Source organism: Vulpes vulpes, chromosome 7, assembly GCF_048418805.1.
Source record: "Vulpes vulpes isolate BD-2025 chromosome 7, VulVul3, whole genome shotgun sequence".
NCBI lineage: Eukaryota > Metazoa > Chordata > Mammalia > Carnivora > Canidae > Vulpes > Vulpes vulpes.
This window is the reverse complement of record NC_132786.1, coordinates 120,854,966-120,874,531: the sequence shown is the minus strand read 5'-3', so window position 1 is coordinate 120,874,531 and position 19,566 is coordinate 120,854,966. Positions and strand designations below refer to the sequence as shown.

The 19,566-nt window shown below is 34.2% G+C and overlaps 1 protein-coding gene across 1 annotated transcript in view; it reads right to left on the bottom strand.

The window, feature by feature from the left end:
• Positions 1–19,566, bottom strand: part of CAPZA2 (capping actin protein of muscle Z-line subunit alpha 2) — a 62,509-nt gene that overhangs the window by 21,154 nt on the left and 21,789 nt on the right. The window contains exons 2-4 of the mRNA XM_072764855.1: positions 10,184–10,247; positions 6,070–6,121; positions 49–112 (exon numbers count right to left, since the gene is read on the bottom strand). Of these exons, the coding sequence (XP_072620956.1) occupies positions 49–112; positions 6,070–6,121; positions 10,184–10,247 (180 nt within the window). The remainder of the gene's footprint in view (positions 1–48; positions 113–6,069; positions 6,122–10,183; positions 10,248–19,566) is intronic.

The window sequence follows — 19,566 nt, the reverse complement described above, 5'->3', positions numbered from 1 at the left end:
ATAAATGCAACACAGAAAAGTCAGATTCCGTGTTTATATGAAACATACCTGATCTTCATAACCTTCAATTTTTACTGGAGTAAACTGGTCCAAGTTATACTGTGCAAAGGCACTATAAAAGAGAAAGGCCAATTATTTAAAGTTACAAAACTCAACACTCTTAAAATAGTACGAACAATTCACTTGTCAATAAATCTCCTGCACTATACATGGCAAGTTAAATATTATGACTCTCCATTACAGATCTCTTATTAACTATAAATATTATATATATATATATTAATATATGGCTATTTTTAAAACTGATGAATGATATGCAGCCTTCAATGTTTAGCAAAAGAAAATTAAAACAGTAAATATAGTTTATCTTTTCACTCAATACCTTGAAAGTAAAAAGTTAGCCATCTAACAAGATACATATCTAATTATTCGAGTATGTATTTAGCATACAATACACCAGGAAACAGAGTAGTTATTATGAGAGATACAAGAGCAATCCGACAGATCCTATGATCAGAGGACTTACAGTTGGGTAGGAGAGATAACAGATAAGCACAATCATAATACAAAGTAGAAAGTATTGTAAGACAATGAGCAATAAAGAAAGCATCAAGGAAAATATACATTTTTAAAAATTATATTCCACTGAGGCAAGGCTATATGTAAAGATATATGTAAAAGATATATGTAAGAAGAGTTTTAGAGGTGACTTCATTAGAAATTTGACACTGAGAAATGACCTTGAAATAATGAGTAGGCAAAAACTGGAGGGATGGGAAGAAAAGAATATTTCAATTAGAGGGACCAGGATAAACTAAACAAATGGGAAGACAGGTTAGATCCACATCATAGAAAGCACCAAGCTCAATGCCCGACACATAGCACGTGCTCAATTGTATTTACTAAATTAAAGTGAAAAGCCCTGACTGATAGAATTATTATTTCATTTGGGAGGCAAAACAGAATCACTGAAGCTTTCTGAGAAAGAAGAACCTAAGTACCTTTAAAGAAGATTAATTTGGCTGCAGTGTGTATGACAAGTGGACAGTGGAACAACTAGAGCCAAAAAAAAAAGCAGTTAGGTGGTTATTAGGCAAATGTCCATGTTAGAACTGCTGAAGAGTCTGAACTAAGAAATGGTGACAAAATGGATTCAACAATAAATCCTCTCTCTACTTTCATATAAGTATAATATATGGTAATATATTATATTATAAGGTAATACTACATTACCTAATTATGTAATACACTTATAGGAAAGATTCTCATAGTACAGAAAATTATCTGAAAAATATGTAAGGACCATATTATATTTTTATTAAATCTAAAACCTGGGTATTTTTTTCTCCACTTAACAGAAAAGATATTGAGTATTTTAAAATTTAGAAATACATCTGTCAACCTAATCTACTTGGAAGATTTTCTGGATAGCAAGACATCCACTGAATTTTCAGGTTATTAGCTACTCAGTATCCTCTACAAAGGAATGTTCGGATAAGCAAAGCCATTACTGATAAATTAACAGCAGACTAACAAATGTAAAAAGTACTTTGAGATTAAAAATAAAAATAGTATTCTAGATCATTGAGAAAGTAGGATTCATTTTCCAGTCAAAGATATATGTAAATGATAAATGTAGATAGTAATTTGGTCCTAGGCCTTTTACTACTCAGAATATCAAACCTCATCGATCTATCACTTGGGAATGAGGGAAGAACAGGAAATCTGAAAAGTGACAATGAGTATGAAAATAGGTAAAATGTTATCTTAAATGCTCAAAGCACGTTAAATAAGTGATAGTTACATGGTACAATGGAAAAGATACTCACTAACCTAGCAGTGAGAATATAAAATACCTAGGTTTTGTCCAAACCCCATTATCAGCTAGCATGTGGCCCACTTACCTTATCTATAAAAAGAGGGCTTTGGATTAGCTGACTTCTAAAGTCCCTTCAGTTCAGAAATTTACTCTATCCACCTACTCATCATCTACTCACCCATCCCCCCACCTATGCAAATATCTAGGTGTTCAGCCCTCTCACTAGACACAATGAAAACAGTGATTTCTCTGCCCTTTACAGTTTTATGGCCCAATCATCCACTTCTAAATACCTGCTCCTGTATTTAGATTTTTACACTCATTACTATTAGTCATGCAACAGTCACAAACTATACTTTTCACCAGGTGTCTCCCTCAGTTTAGCCATATTATTTCCCTATTTACTATTCAAACCCTGTTCATCATTTAAATTCAGCTCAAAACCACTTCTTTTTTTTTTTTAATTTTTTTTTTTTTTTATTTATGATAGTCACACACAGAGAGAGAGAGAGGCAGAGACACAGGCAGAGGGAGAAGCAGGCTCCATGCACCGGGAGCCCGACGTGGGATTCGATCCCGGGTCTCCAGGATCGCGCCCTGGGCCAAAGGCAGGCGCCAAACCGCTGCGCCACCCAGGGATCCCTCAAAACCACTTCTAAATAGAAATTAAGAATTTCTCCCTTTGGGCTCCAAAGGCCTTTGATATGTCTGTATTATAATAATACTTTATTTCATTTGGCCTGATACCGAACATATCTAACTCCCCAATAGAAAATCCCTAAGAGGCTTATTTTATCATCACAGTGAAGTCTGGCAATCACATGTCAGTTGAATAAAAGGCTCTTTCTGGGTATTTAGAAGACTTGAGAATACTGACTCTTTAGTATGTCTACTCTTACATACTATGAAACATACCTAATTTGTGCCTTTATATCCCATTAAAACCACTCTTAAGGGGCACCTGGGTGGCTGGCTCAGTGGTTGAGCGTCTCCTTTTGGTTCTGGTCGTGATCCCCGGGTACTGGGATCGAGTCCTGCATTACGCTCCCCGCAGGGAGTCTGCTTCTATCTCCGCCTATGTCTCTGCCTCTCTTTCTGTGTCTTTCATTAATAAATAATGAAAAAATCTTTAAAAAAATAATAAAATAAAACCACTCTTAAGAATAATACCCATGTTTTTTCCCCCTTATAGAAAGATAGGAAGAGGGGGAAAATAAGATTTAAAAAGCTAAAGCACAGGGAAAAACAGAAACAAAGAAAGAATTACATATATGTAAGAAAGAGAAGTACCTGTACAAAAGAAATTCAATATCCAAGATCACAACTTAAGAAATGAGACTATGGCAATGCACTTACTCTGGTGAAATTGCCACTAGGACACATTCTAAATGTTTTCAACACACTTTGCAAACTAGCGTTATGGGGTTTTGGACAGCCTCAATTATAGGCAATGAATCTTTCTTAGAGGGTGAAACCAGATTTGGAGATATTCTAAAAGTAATTCAGAACCAAGTCTAGTGAACAGTGAGTATGATACTATTTTTGCCTGAAAATTATTTCACGGAGAGGATACTGTGAACCAGAATAATATAGTTCTAAAGTCAATCACAGATACCCTCAGATGTTTACAAAATGAATAGTTTTGAGAAATTTGAAAAGAATACTACTAAAGTCAACAAAAAAAATTAATATTTCTCTAAGTGTTCATCTGGTTAGCAATCACTTACTGATAGTATAACTACATGCAAGACAGTTTAAACTTTCTACTTAAGATTTTGGTGGGGGTTTTTTGGTATCATACAATAAACATCTTGTTTTATCATTACCTACTGATTTCTTTAGACTCATTTCCTTAGAATATCAGAGTTTCAGGCATTTTAATGTATATACCTCCTGAAATGTGGACAATTGTCCCCATAAAGTGTTTTATAATAAAAGAGAAATGTGCTCACATTCTGATTGTTTTTTACAACAAATCCAATTTATTTAATTTAAATGTAAAAACCATCATCAGATAAGTACTTCTTTGGACAAATAAAATTTCAATACTTTCATCATTTTTGAGTCAATTATAAGGCTATTTCATACCATTAAATAATTATGAATATTTCTTTGACCTTCATTAAACTTTATTTTGAGGAAAAGTTCTTATTCTATCAACAAGTCAAGTTTCTCATTTTCTTGAGTAAAAACAAAATACCCCCTCCCCCAAAAGCACTAATTCTTGCATCTACATGAAGCAATCCATACATTTATTTACCACAGAGAACTCGGAGGAAAAGTACTCTGAAAGCACTGGTGTTAGAAGTTATAAATGCTCTACATCTTCTTTACTTCTGTAAGATTTTCTCAACATGCCATATGCTATTATAAGGAAAATTAATTTTACTTGAATATACAAATAATTTTTTAAAATTTATTCATGAGACACAGAATGAGAGAGAGAGAGAGAGAGAGAGAGAGAGAGAAGCAGAGGCATAGGCAGAAGGAGAAGCAGGCTCCTTGCAGGGAGCCTGACGTAGGACTGGATCCCAGATCCTGGAATCACGCCCTGAGCCAAAGGTAGATGCTCAACCGGAGCCACCCAGGTGTCCCAAATACACAAATAATGTAAATAAAGTTTAAAGAACTTAGGAATAAGTAGCCATTCACTTAGAAGCTTATCATTAAAGTCAAAGATATAGAGTAAATTTATTTCTATACAGCACTTTAATAATTAACAGGAGTGGAAGCACCCTAAATGTCCACTGACAGATGAATAAACAAAATGTGATACATATATACTCAGTATTAAAAAGGGAAAAAATTCGGACACATGCCACAACATGAATGAACACAAAAGACACTATGCTTAGGAGAATAAACCAGTCACAAAATGACAAATAATGTATGATTCCACTTCTACACAATACCTAGTGAGGTCAAATTCATAGAGACAAAAAACAGAATGGTAGTTGCCAGGGGCAGAGGGAAGGGGAGAATGAGAAATTATTGCTTAATGGATATGGAGTTTTAGTTTGGGAAAATAAAAAAAGTTCTGGAGATGGATGGTGGTGATAGTTACACAATGTGAATGACTTAATGCCAAAGACGTGTATTCTTAAAATGGTCAAATTTTATATTATGTACATTTTCTCCCAATAAAAATAATAAATAGGGTGAAACAGGTAAAGAGGATTAAGAATACACTTATTGTGATGAGCACTGAGTAATGTATAAATCGCTGAATCACTATATTGTACACCTGAAATTAATATAATACTATATGTTAATTATATTGGAATTAAAAAACAAAGAGATCTATAAATAAAAGTTGCTATTAAAAGATAACAGGAATTTAAATCAGAAGCAAAATGAGATATGCCTAGAGGTCTGTTGAACCTCTAACTTCATTAGGGTTAACTATAAAGGACAGATTTGATAAAGCCTTTAAACATTATAAAAACAGAATAAGAACAAATTTCCCCCGGTTCAACAATTCATATATTTGGTAGAATATTAGGGTGAGAAAAGGTGCCCAGATAGATACTAAACACTCTTTGCAAGGTACCTAAAAATCTCCAATGAGTAATGGACTTGGTTAGCCTAACACAGGAGTCCCCACCTTACTTTTGGAGGTGGGAATAGAGAATTAATTATTTCTCCGAAATCCTAAGACAGCTGTGACAAGTCCTGATTGTGGTCACTGGTCCAAAGACGTACGAGGACTGCCTATTTTTTTGGATCATTCACAAATCCAGTAAATATTTATTTATTTAATAAATATTTATTTATTTAATATATGTCAGGTACTATATTAGGTATTGATGAATGAATAAAATGAACTCCTAATCCTAAAAAATCTATTAGGGTCAAACACAGAACAAAAAGTAAAACCTGCATTAAAAAGCAATCACAATTTCAAAAATCAAAGTTTCCAGATAATTTTATCCAACCCTGCAATGCCAAAATGTCGTACTGAGTTTATAGGCCACTGCCAAATACTCAATAGATAATTTCAGGTTATAATTGTGTCCCTATGTCCCTCTGTGATCAAAAGTATTTCTCTTTTGAGTGATTACACACATATAATGCACATATATATTTAAACCTCAACAAAAATATTTCTCCTCTATGTACATACATATGATATACATATATACTTAAAGTTGATGTATGAATATCTATTTCAGGGATTATTGCTTAAAAAACACCTTTAAAACATTTTTTTCTCATTATGTCACTTACTTAATATAATATGTAATACTTACTGAGCTGCTCCTTCCCTGAGAAGATTATCATTATTAAGCAGTAACCGAACATCTGCAAAATAAGTATTAGGTTTTCTATATTATTATTTTTATATGTTTGAAATTCTTAATAATGAATGCAGATTCCTTTGGTCATGTATTAACATTCCCCAGTCTTCCCCCACACCCACCATGTAAGCAAGATCAAAATTTTTTTTAAATTAAAAAAAAATTTTTTTAAATTTATGATAGTCAGAGAGAGAGAGAGAGAGAGAGAGAGGCAGAGACGTAGGCAAAGGGAGAAGCAGGCTCCATGCACCGGGAGCCCGACGTGGGACTCGATCCCGGGTCTCCAGGATCGCGCCCTGGGCCAAAGGCAGGCGCTAAACCGCTGTGCCACCCAGGGATCCCCCACAAGATCAAAATTTTACTATGATGACCAAAATAATCACAAAAACACACCAAAGTATTATTATTATTATTATTATTATTATTATTAAAGATATTGGTTAGGAACAGGAGAGGGAATTAAACAGAGATAGAAATTTCCCCAGCTATTTGAAAGTTCCCTTTATGCTACTTGGCTTTTTACCTGCTTTTGCTAACTGAATGGAATCCAAGGAGGATTTTCACTTTTACCAAATGGCAATTGTTTCTCCACTTTATGCCATTTCGGCTAATGAAAGATTTCACAGAACTCTATTTTTGGATAGCAGAGGAAACCTGTGTTATTTTATACCTTCTTAATTAATAGCCGATGTAGGCAGACTGTAATGTATTTCCAAGGAATTACAGTGGAGTTTAAGCTCCATCAAAAAGATTGGTGAGAGTTGCAGAAGATGTCTGCCTCCTAATTTGACAATATTATCATGAGTTTCAAATGAATTTGCTTCATACAAAAAGGGATTAGGCAAGAAACAGCTTGTGAACAGAGCACAGATGTAGACATTTCTGTCCTCAGCTCATGTTCAAACAACAGATGAATGTATTTGGTTCAATATGGATAACTGCTTTATTTGATTTAGCAATCTCACTTTGGTTATTGATTCTTAATTCTGTTCTAATTTTAGACTCAATTATTATGTAGACATTTGCCTACTCATCATTAAAACATAACTTTAAAAATAATACTTTTCTTGGAAAATCTAAGCACTTTGTAAAACAATAGGGAAAAAATCCACATAATTTCACCAAACGGAATTCTAATCTTGGTATATTTTCCTTCTTTACTTTTGCTACACACTTGGCTATTTTACAGTTGTGATCATAAAATACATACTACAGTGCATTTCACTAAATGAAAATAACACAAAAAAACCTAAGTATCTCCCATTAAGAAATTACTTAAATATAAACAGACTATATAGACCTTATAAAGGGTGTAAAATTGAACAGCCATTAAAAATAATGTAGATGTGAAAAAATTTATTTATCAACATGAAATACCTCCATAACACGATAAACAGCAAGGGGAAAAACTCAGTATGCATGGTATTATCATATTTATGTAATGTCATATACCTGTGTCCAATGGAGAATGGCAGTAGTATTTAATTCAAACACTGGAGAACTAGAGGGCAGAATTTTATGTGATCTTTAGATTCAATTTTGCACTTTGGAAATTTTAGAATGACTACGAATCATTTTTACATAAATCATAAAGCTACTCCAAAGAAGAAATACCGACTATTCACATGCCTCTTCTCAGCAGCAGGCCCAAATTTAAAAAATAATCTCTTCTGCTAACCACTAAAATAATACTAATTAGATTTCTAAATTAACTGATTTTAAGCAATGGAAGCTACTGCCTAAAAAATTATTCTTAAAAAACAGACATTTAAAATTACAGTTCTTCCTATCTCACAAAGCAAACTGGAGAGATTTGATATGATCTTTTCATGTTCAATATTTAAAACATAATCATGAATAGTGGTGCTGCGTGGTAGTGTATCTCTTCCAGTACTAAATGGGAATAAAATTTAAAAGCATGATTTATTTGATCCAGTTAGCTTTACTCTGGAAAGCTTTCATCATAAGGAAATAACAGAAGAAGAAAATGAAAGATTTCACAGACAAAAGACAAAAGAATTTGAATAAAATCTGTTCTTAAAGAAAGGATCAGGTTGTGGTTCTAAGCCAGGTTGCACGTCAGAACCATAAGGTGGTGAATACGAGACTTAAACAAAACAAAACAAAACAAAAAATAAAACCCTTATGTTTCACAGCTTTAGCCCAGGTCTACCGCATCAGTTTCTGAGAATGAAGACCAGATATTTACGTTTCAATGATTCTAACATAGCCAGCCTAGGAAACGGTATTTGGGAACCACTAAATCAACATGATTTTATGACTTTGTAATTCTAAAATCTGTTGCTTCTCTTGGAATCATCATACTGGTGTTATCAACAAAAACAGCAATGAAGGGACATCTGGGTGGCTCAGCATCTGCCTTCAGCTCAGGGCGTGATCCCAGTCCCGGGATCGAGTCCCATGTCGGGCTCCCGGCATGGAGCCTGCTTCTCCCTCTGCCTGTGTCTCTGCCTCTCTTTCTCTGTGTCTCTCATGAATAAATAAATAAAATCTTAAAAAATAAATAAAAATAAAATACTCCCTATTTAAAACTTACATGTAATATTCTATATCCCACTTCTGTTCCATAGCTCACTCTCCATCCCAAACCTACTGAATGGCTTATCCTAAACACCCAAATTTATTGTACCTCAACATAGAACTTACCAACATCAATTTCCAGAGAGACTCAGAAAAGCAATTTCTAGGACTCATACATTCTTTTAGGGCCTTTCTAATGAACAAATTTGTAGAGCATTTAATTCAAGGTAAGAACATTCAGTGAAAAACATCTAGAATTTACAATTCATTCTTGGTTCTATGAATTACACAAGAGTTTGTGAGCCATTGGCTTTAGTGTAGTTTCACCGCTATCAGTTCAAGTTACATGCCAACTTTTGAACCTAAGGAATATAGAGGCTGAAGTTAAACCCTTCAGGAAGCAGAAATATTTGTGAATTCTCTCCCAATTTTATAATTCACTATTTGAGATTTTACAGTTATCTTAAAAGGCAGAATATAGTGTAGACTTAGTGGTTAAATTTTTAAATTTATAGTGTAGCTGAGTGGTTAAATTTTTAAATACATAAAAATTATCCTAGGTAACTGTCTGCATTCAATCATGCATTGTAGTTTGTTGATGATTTAAGGAATTTTCAAGGGTAATTTTAACTTCACAAAATTTTTACCTCATTTTTAGACTTTCAAACCTGATCTTTTTGAGGTGAGATTCCATTATATCTTATATGAATGAAAATGAGTGATTAAACTTCTTTAAAATATGTTTAAATAATTTACTCTGGAATAGAATGTTTTAAAAATAAAACTGAAGAGTTCTGTGTAAATTAGTTTTAATTTTAGACAGTGAAGGCCAAATATACATAAGTAGAAATAACACATTTACAGTGCCTATGCTAACTTATTCTTAAAACTGCTTAAGAAAAGTTTCGTAAAAAGATCACTATAGGCCATTTTCCTGGCGATTGTTCAACCACAGCACTCTCACTGTTAAAGAGGAGCTATTGTTAATTTTTACAGCAACCAGGAGACTGGTTAACAGTTTACATTTCTGATCTACGTATGGGTAGATAACTATAAAAATGTTTGCCACTGAGGTTTAAAGAAGGGCATACTGTGAACTAATTTTTAAGCTATAAATTAAATAGTTTTTACACGTTCTCTTATCTTCTGAACATGCTGAAACAATGCCCTACCCCCTTTTTTTGGCTGTTCATATTATACTAAATTTTTCTTTAAAAGAAATACAAAAAAAAAATGCATTTCACAATTCCAAAAAATAGTTAAAATTAAAAATCTGTTTTCAAAAACTTTAATATTACTCTTTTAAGGAGGTTAACTTAAACATAATTTCATATGTCTCATAAACATATTCATGCCATTATGAGATCAATATTGACAAAAATTTTCCCTGTAATTCAGAAAGTACAGATTTTTCCTACATATTCCTCCCTCCCCTTAGCTTAGTTCTTTTGGTTATATAATTTATTCTTTTAAAAAGAGGAGTGCTTGATATATCAAGCCTTAATGCTATGAATTAAACACTCACCATTAAACACCTCATTAAATTCTCCAGGAGGGGCATGAATAATGAATTTTGCTGCTATTCGCACCTAAAACAGAAATGAAGATATAAATGTTCCATGGCATAGGCCTCTGCTAAAATAACCGAAAATACATTCAAAATTATACCACTTCAAAGTTCTACTGAAAATGTCTTTAAACTTTTTTCAAAGTTAGTGACGCTTCTTCAAACATCTTAAGTTTATTACTGCTTCAATCATTTAACAGAATCATAATGTATAGGCTGAATGCAGATAAAATATATATTTAACACATTTAAGGATGCAAAACTACCTACATATAAACATTTTCTTAGAAGTAAATTCTTTTAAACCAAAATGGAAAAAAAAATAAAATCAATCAAGAAAATTTGTACCAGGCAGCCCTGGTGGCGCAGCGGTTTGGCGCTGCCTGCAGCCTGGGGTGTGATCCTGGAGACCCGGGATCGAGTCCCACATCGGGCTCCCTGCACGGAGCCCGCTTCTCCCTCTGCCTGTGCCTCTGCCTCTCTCTCTGTGTCTATGAATAAATAAATAAAATCTTAAAAAAAAAAAAAAAGAAAATTTGTACGTGTGAAGAAATAAGATGCATTTAGGTAAAATGAAGAAAACAGATTTGCCATATTTATGTTTCTATAAAATCACAAATTAGTGAAAAATCTACGAAAGAAGGGGGAAGAAAAGTCTAAATTCAAAATGTTTTTCCTAAGAACTGACTGATCTTAGGAAATTTTAGTTCGAAGATACGAGAGAGAAAATATCAAGAGGCATACTGACAGGCATATTTTAGAGAATAAAGGCCATGTCTAGTAAGGAGATCAATTACTAATGAAAATAAGAGAGCTTAAATGGCATGCCCAATATTCTAGTTTAGTAAAGAAGTCTTGAATATTTCTAACAGTTTCCCAATCAATTCCTGACTACCCCAGCAACTTCCAAGTTGTGGCTGACTTCCCCCAAAGGGCAGTCCCCAACAAGCAGCAGCAACAGTCAAAAACTCGTAATGATGGGCCGCACCCTGACTGGATTAGACTCTGGAAACAAGACCTAGGAGCCACTATTTAAACAGGATTCCTAGGTGATTTTTTTTTAACACACATTCATGTATTTGCTGAATTCAATATTGCCAAGGGACTTTGGCAAAAACAATTATTTTCATATTTCCCACTTTATTAGCTCGATGTAGAAACTGAAAATAACGGAAAGCAAAAGAAATAGTAATATATGTGTATAGGTGTTCTACGTATAGGTGCATGCATCTAAGTATACATGATTTTCGGAGGAGACAGATGAAAAAGGTTATCTATGGCTAGAAAGATATCTCTAGTTAGAGGCCACATATGTAACAAGGCCTTAAAAAGGTAGAACATTTCAATTTAAAACAAAAAGGAAAAGTCTTTGTAGTCTGGAACGCTAAAAAGTTTGAAGTAAAATCTGTAACTATAGTCGGATACCACTGAGAGACAACAATGATGAAAAAGATTTCTTCTAACGGGATTATTTAAATCAGTGTTCACCAAGCACACTACATGAATTAGGTTATTTATTCTTTACAACAACCCTATGAGGTAGTTCCTATTTGTAATCTTTTGATGCGGTAGGTAACTGAAGCAGAAGAGGTTAAGTAACTTGGTCTGATTCCTGAATCTACACTACATAATGTATATTCACTACATAATGCTGCTTCTCATATTTAAAATAGTTTTGGTAGAATGGGTACAATCTTCCCACCAAAAGATGAACGTGTAGCTACCAAACAGCTACCTCAGTATAAACCTTTTTTGGGGGGTACTTAAAATGTTAATGGCAATAACTTAAAAGATACAGAAAATTCCTTGAAAGACACAAAAACTAAAGTCCACTTAAGAAAAAATAGATAATCTGCATATTCTTAGATCTACTAAAGAAACTGAGTTTGTTGTTAAAACCCTTCCAACAAATAAAACTCCAGGTTTTCTTACACCAAACAATTTAGGAAAAAATACCAATTCTATGCAAATTATTCCAGAGAACACTGTCCAATTCATTTTATTTTATTTTATTTGTCCAATTCATTTTAAAAGAACAGTGCTATTCTCTAATAAAGACTTAACAATTTCAAGAAACACAACTCACAACAAACACATCTCTCATGAACGTAGAAACCTTCAATAAAATAATAGAAAACTGAATCTAGGACCATACAGAAAGAATAACACATCATGACCAAAAGTGTTTGCCCTGGAAATCAATAGATACAGAATAATTATTTGATAACATTCGACAATCATGACAAAAACTCAGCAAACTAAGAAGAGAATGTCCTTAATCTGATAAAAGGTATTTGCAAAAAAAGCCTACCAGTTAACATCATCCTTAATGGTCAAAGACTGAATGCTCTCCCCCTAAAATCAGGAAAGACAAGAATGTTTCTTTCCACCACTACTATTCAACATCATATTAAAGTCAGTGCAATAAGAAAAAGAAACACATTTCATAAAAAAAAAAAACATTATATTTGCAGACAACATGACTGCTTACAATGAAAAATCCCAAGGAATCTAAAATATAATAGTTTATGTGTAAATCTAACAAAACACATGCAGGACTTGTGTGCTGAAAACAACACAAAATACTGATGGAAGAAATTAAAGAGCTAAATAGATATATTATGTTCATAGATTGGAACTCAATAATGTGAAGATGACAATTTTCTTCCAACTATTCTACAGATTCTAGGAGGGCCCAATCAAAATCAAAACAATTTTTCTGATACACATCAACAAGCTGATACTAACATTGATATGTTTTCTATATTATTACTTTTCTATGTATAAAGAATGTAATGAACGCAGATTATTTTGGCCATGTATTAAGACCCCCTCTCCCCAAATGCAAGCAAGATAAAAAAGTCACTGTGATAACCAAAATAACCCCAACACACATACGGTATTAAAAATAGATTTTGCTTAGGAAACAAGAGAATTAAATGTTATTTTATACCCTTAATAGTAAATGTATAGTAGTAAAGACAAATGAACGAGAATAGCTAAAACTATTTTGAAAAAGAGCAAACAAAGTTGGAGAATGGACACTACCTGATTTCAAGACTTACCAGTGGATCTGAACTAAGTGTCCAAAAATATACCCATATATATGGCCAAATGATTTTTGATACAAGTGCAAAGGAAATTCAATAAAGAAAGGTATCTTTTCAACAAAGGATATTCAAACAATTAGATATTCGGGGATCCCTGGGTGGCTCAGAGGTTTAATGCCTGTCTTTGGCCCAGGGCATGGTCCTAGAGGCCTGGGATCGAGTCCCAATGGGGCTCCCTGTGTGGAGCCTGCTTCTCCCTCTATGTCTCTGCCCCACCACCACCCCCCTGCATCTCTCATGAATAAATAAATCTTAAAAAAAAAAAAAAAAACAATTAGATATCCATGAGCAAAAAATGAACACCAACTTAAACCTCATACCTTACTTTAAAAATTACATCAAAATAGATCATAGCTCTAAATGTAAAACACGGAACTTAAAAATAAACAGAAGAAAATCTTCACGACTTGGGGTTAGGCAAAAAATTATTAGACATGATAAGAATCCATTAAAAAAAAAGACTGATGAACTGGACTTCATTGAAATTAGTATCTTTTGTTCTGTTAAAGACATTGTTAAGAGAATGAAAAGACAAGCTACAAACTGGAGAAAAAATTAGCAAATCACATAGCTGACAAGGAACTTGTATCCAGATTATAAACACTCAAAACTCAACAGTAAGAAAATAGTAAGCAAAAAACTTGGGATACTTCAGTGGACAGGATATACAGAAGACAAGTGCAGAAAAGAATGTGCAACATCATAAATCATTAAGGAAATGAATACTGAAATCATGAAACACTACTACATACCTAGCAGAATGGCTAAAATAAAAATGGCTTGATAATATCTAGCACTCCTGAGGATGCAGAACTGGAACCGTAATACATAGCTGTGGCAACCCAAAATTGTACCAACCAGTTTGGAAAACGGGTATCTATCTACCTACCCTAGAAGAATGCAAACCTATGTCCATACAAAAATCTATTTACTGGGACACCTGGGTGGCTCAGTTAGTTGAGCATTCGACATTTTTTTTTTTTTTTAAGATTTCATTTAATTTGAGAGACACACAGAGAGAGGCAGAGACATAGGCAGAGGGAGAAGCAGGCTCCTGCGGGGAACCCAATACAGGACTTGATCCCAGAACCCAACAGCAGTCGCTCAACCACTGAGCCACCCAGGCATCCCTAGCATTGGACTCCCGAATTTGGCTCAGGTCACGATATCAGGGTCGTGAGATGGAGCCCACATAGGACTCTGCATGTGCACTTGCGCACTTTCTTAAAAAAAAAAAAAATTGGGCTCCTGGGTGGCTTGGTCAGTTAAGCATCTGCCTTCAGCTCAGGTCATGATCCTGAGGTCCTGGGATCGGAACTCTGCATTGAGCTCTGCACTCAGTGGGGATTCTGCATCTCCCTCTTATTCTGTTCCTTCCCCTGCTTGTGCTTCTCTTCTCTCCCTCAAATAAATAAATAAAATAAAATCTATTCACAAATACTTAAGACTGGAAACAAACCACAACCCAAATGTCCATAAAAATATAAACATATAAATAAAATCGTGTTTATACATAATGAAACATTATTATGTTTTATGTATTTTCAAAATTATTCTTCTCTTCTAAATGTTTAAAACTAATATTAAAATCAAAAGCTGGACAGCCTGGGTGGCTCAGTGGTTTAGCGCAGCTTTCAGCCCAGCGTGGGATCCTGGAGACCCGGGATAAAGTCCCGGGATCGAGTCCCACGTCAGGCTCCCAGCATGGAGCCTGCTTCTCCCTCTGCCTGTGTCTCTGCTTCTCTCTCTCTCATGAATAAATAAATAAAAATGTTTTAAAAATAAATAAATAAATAAAACCAAAAGCCAAGAGGTATCTGGGTGGCTCAGTCTCAGTTAAACACCTGCCTTCAGCTCAGGTCATGATCTTGGGGTTTTGGGACTGACTCACCATAGGTGCCCACATCTGGCTTCCTGCTCAGCAGGGAGTCTGCCTTTCTCCCTCTGTACCGCCCCTACTTATGCTAGCATTCTATTAAAAAATATAATCTTTTAAAAACAATTTTTAAAATTAAAAGCCAAAATATTAAAAATAATTTTAAACAGGCAAAGGTGGAATAAGGGTATGGAAGCAGTACATGCTAAACATATATTAGACTCTATTATGATTATGTAAATATTTTAACTTAATTTCCTTCATCACACCCCTGCCCCTACAGTGAGGTAAGGAGTTGTTAGCACTTAAAACACAGTCTTAAAGCAACAACAACAACGTCTTTGTCATTACCATAGGCAACAAATAAAAACTGTGGTAACCTGCTGATGAATTCATCAATTTCCTTTGAAAACATTTAGAATTTTTATGTAATTGTTCTTTTTTTTAAAAAAAAGATTTTTATTTATTTATTATTTGAGAGAGCATGAGCAAGGGGAGTTGCAGAGGGAGAGGGAGCATGATGCAGAGCTTGATCTCAGGAACCTAAGACAATGACAATGACCTGAACTGAAGGCAGCCGCTGAAGCTGATCCACCCAGGTACCCAGAGGTGATTGTTTTTAGCAGTCCTAGTGACTTATAAAACTGACAAAATTAAAGTACTAATAGCAAGCAGTATATATATATATGTAGCATATTTAGTGATACAATTACCTAAGTTGTTGAGCTTTAAAATATTAAATTGTTTGAAAAAAAAGGCACATGTCATTTACAATTTTAGTTTTATTTGGAGTTTTCACCAAAGAAAGCAAAAAGGATGTAAATTTTTTTTTCTACGGACTTATTGGCCCTTGTTATTTGCACTAAATGATACGCATTTGTTATGCTGTAACCAAAAACAGTTAATAGATTGCTCACAACATCCAAAGTGAATAGTGAGTCAAAAGAAGTAACATTAAGGATAGGAGGTCACAGGCGCTGTCTGAGAACCCAAAACACAACTTGGATTTACCAGCTATGCCTGGATATTGTAATCTGGTCTTTGTGAATTTCATCAGGGTATTTTCTAACTACTGCTATAGACTCAAAAGTTCCCCTACATCACAGCCTTCCTGGCTGACTTTTTTTTCTTTTAATCTTATTAACTATTTATTCTAGCCCACTTCTAAATCCAAGAAAAGGAAAAAGGTCATACAACAAGAGGTCTCAAGAGTGGATTTTCTAAAAATTAAAAACCACATATTTCCTCAAAGTTTTTCTAATATACATGGAGCTATACTCTATTTATCCCTGGGAATATTATTTTTCTGGGCTTTTCTGGAAGAGCCCAGTGAATTATTAGATACATTCCTAGGCCCTCTGCTAAATCTTCTGCGTTACCCACCATTTTCCTCCATGTATTAATCAAAATCAAGTCCTTCTAAACTGCAGTCAGATTCAGGAAAGACTTATTGTTTTGGGGGGTGGGGGAAGAGGAAGAGGAGAGAATCTCAAGCAGGCTCCATGCCCAACATAGAGCACCATCTGAGGCTTGATCCTATGACCCTGAGGATCACCTAAGCTGAAATCAAGAGTTGGAAGCTTAAATGACCAAGACACACAGGCGTCTCCCCACTGCCCCCGCCCCCGCTTTTAGAAAGAGCAAGGGGGGGAGGGGCAGAGGGAGACCAGAGAGACAATCTGTTTTGCTGTATTTCTAAAACTGCAATTCTAGACTATTGGGGGTGGGGGAGTAGGGAGGCTTTTTTTTTACAGGGGAGGGGGAAGGAGGTGTGGCTAGATGGGAGATTAACTCTTATCTATGTTAGTCACCAATAACTGATAGGCATACTTCATAACAACTGCACTAAGAAGTATAGTTTTAAAATTTTAACCTATTTTTTTTTTTTGTAAAAGTTAACCTATTAATGTAGAGCTTAATGCATTAACCTGAGCTAAAAGCTGAAAGAGCTATATTTGTTCATTTATTTCTCTTGGATCCAAATAATATTTGTATAAAATATATAAAAAGATAAGCATAACAAATAAAGTATGTCCATTCCTTTGTGTTTCTGGTGAAAGAGCAGATACCACATGTGACTATAAAGTTACTTATATAGAAGATAAATATGTTCAAAACTATATCCAAAATGTTAGTATAAATTAATCCTGCATAAAAATAACCTGCCTATCAACTGTCTGAGATAACACAAAAGTATTACTGTAGAACTTTTTTGTACACTGTTTTTCTTACGGGCTTTATTTTTTTAAGATTTATTTATTTACTTGAGAGTGAGGGACAGACAGAGAACAAGTGTGCAGGGAAACCTCAAGCAGGCACAGAGACCTAGATGGGGCTGGATCACACCATCCTGAGCTCTGGACATGAGCCAGACATGACCAGACGCCAAGATCAGACACCACCCAGGCGCCCCTTTCTTCCTTTAAAAGAAATTCCACAACTCTAACAACAAATTCAGTAATGACAGTAATGGATAGTAACTCCATAAATGAATAAGAATCCATGAGTCCATACTGACACAAAGAAATGAACGAACAAGGGAAAGCTCTCCATTTGAGCATTGAATTTCAACTAATGAATGTAGAAAGTATTGAATTAAAAAATCACCTTCAAGACCTCAGTAATTGTGCATGCAAAAATCATCAATGGATGCTAAAATTTGTGGGTAAAAATATGGTAAAATGATAACAGGACACTTACATAACCAAAAAGTATAGAAGTATTTCTCCAAATACCTATTATAAAAGTATATTATACTTACAAAAGTATAATAATAGTATAATAAAAGTATAATACTTATAAAAGTATTTCTCCAAATACTTAAAGGGTAAATAGTAGTTTTACATTGAGGAAACTAGTCACAAACCTTCCTTACCAAACAATAAAAGTTCTAAGTAATAGGAAACTGACATCATATGCCTAGTAGGATATACTGAGGATACATCATTTACACCCAAACATTCATAGGCTGAACCTAATTTTGAGGAAACATCAAACCAAAACTGAGGTTCAGTCTACAAAATAACTAGTGTGGAATCTTTAAAAGTGTTGTCATAGAAAACAGACAATGCTGAGAAATTGTTCCAGATTAAAGTCACTACAATAAAACTCACTATGATCCTGGATTAGATCCTGGACCACCAATTGGTGAAATAAGGTGTTGATTAGAAAATAGTATTGTATCAATGTTTAATTTCTTGACTTTGGTAACTGTACTGTGGTTATGCAAGAGAAAATCCTAAACAGTGAAGGACTTCGTAGGAAAAAAAATTCTCCTTTACTCTGGTTATGGGGATTTTCTCCTAAATATTTCTTAATTTGAAAGTTTCCTCTTTGCATTATGTCTTTATTTCACCTGGGACTGATTTTTTTTGTATGATGTGGGGTAGAGATCCATTTTTTAATTACACTGTAATAAGGACGAATAAAACCCAATACTTTTGTTAAAGTATACATCTTTTTCTAGTGAACCAACACAAAAGATATTCATAATACTTTAAAATGTGAGTTCTTCCTTATTTCAGTCACATGAAAAACATGTCATACACTTTAATAAATTCCAAATCCTTCTAAAACTGTGTCTGATGAATTCAGCAATAATTCAGGTAGTAATTGCAAAAATGTAATTTCCTCAAGGAGCTTCCGAATATTCAATAACATCAGAAGGTAACAGGTAGAGATACTGTCATATTATTATGGAGGCACTGGCTAACATTAAAAAATATCATGTAAGTGGGCAGCCCCGGTGGCGCAGCGGTTTAGCGCTGCCTGCGGCCTGGGGTGTGATCCTGAGGACCCTGGATGGAGTCCCACGTCGGGCTCTCTGCATGGTGCCTGCTTCTCCCTCTGCCTGTGTCTCTGCCTCTCTCTCTCTCTCTCTCTCTGTCTCTATGAATAAATAAATAAAAATTTAAAAAAATCATGTAAGTAATGTAAAATTAAATTAATAATACATTTCTTCTCGCAAACAACTTATTTTGTTTTAAAGACTTCCAACAGTTATCTCTGGAAGTGATGAATAATTCATTTTTATACATAAAAATCTAGTATAAGCATTGCTATAAGTCGCAATGAGACACTGTGTCCTTAAAATCAAGTTAAACAATTCTGGGTTAAATAAAGGATTCTAATTACTTGCATTCTGATTAAGATATGATCTTTTCTACCATGTTTGTTTGCTTACCATAGTTTGAAACAACTCATGATTTTGAAGACTCAAAAACAATTTGTTATAGTTTAGACCTTATAAAAAATAAAGTAAATGGGTACTTTTTGGATGTTTCGTCTATGGCTAAACATATTTAAACATTTAACATCTAAACAAATTGTGTTTGAGGGAAGTTCTAATTGTTTAA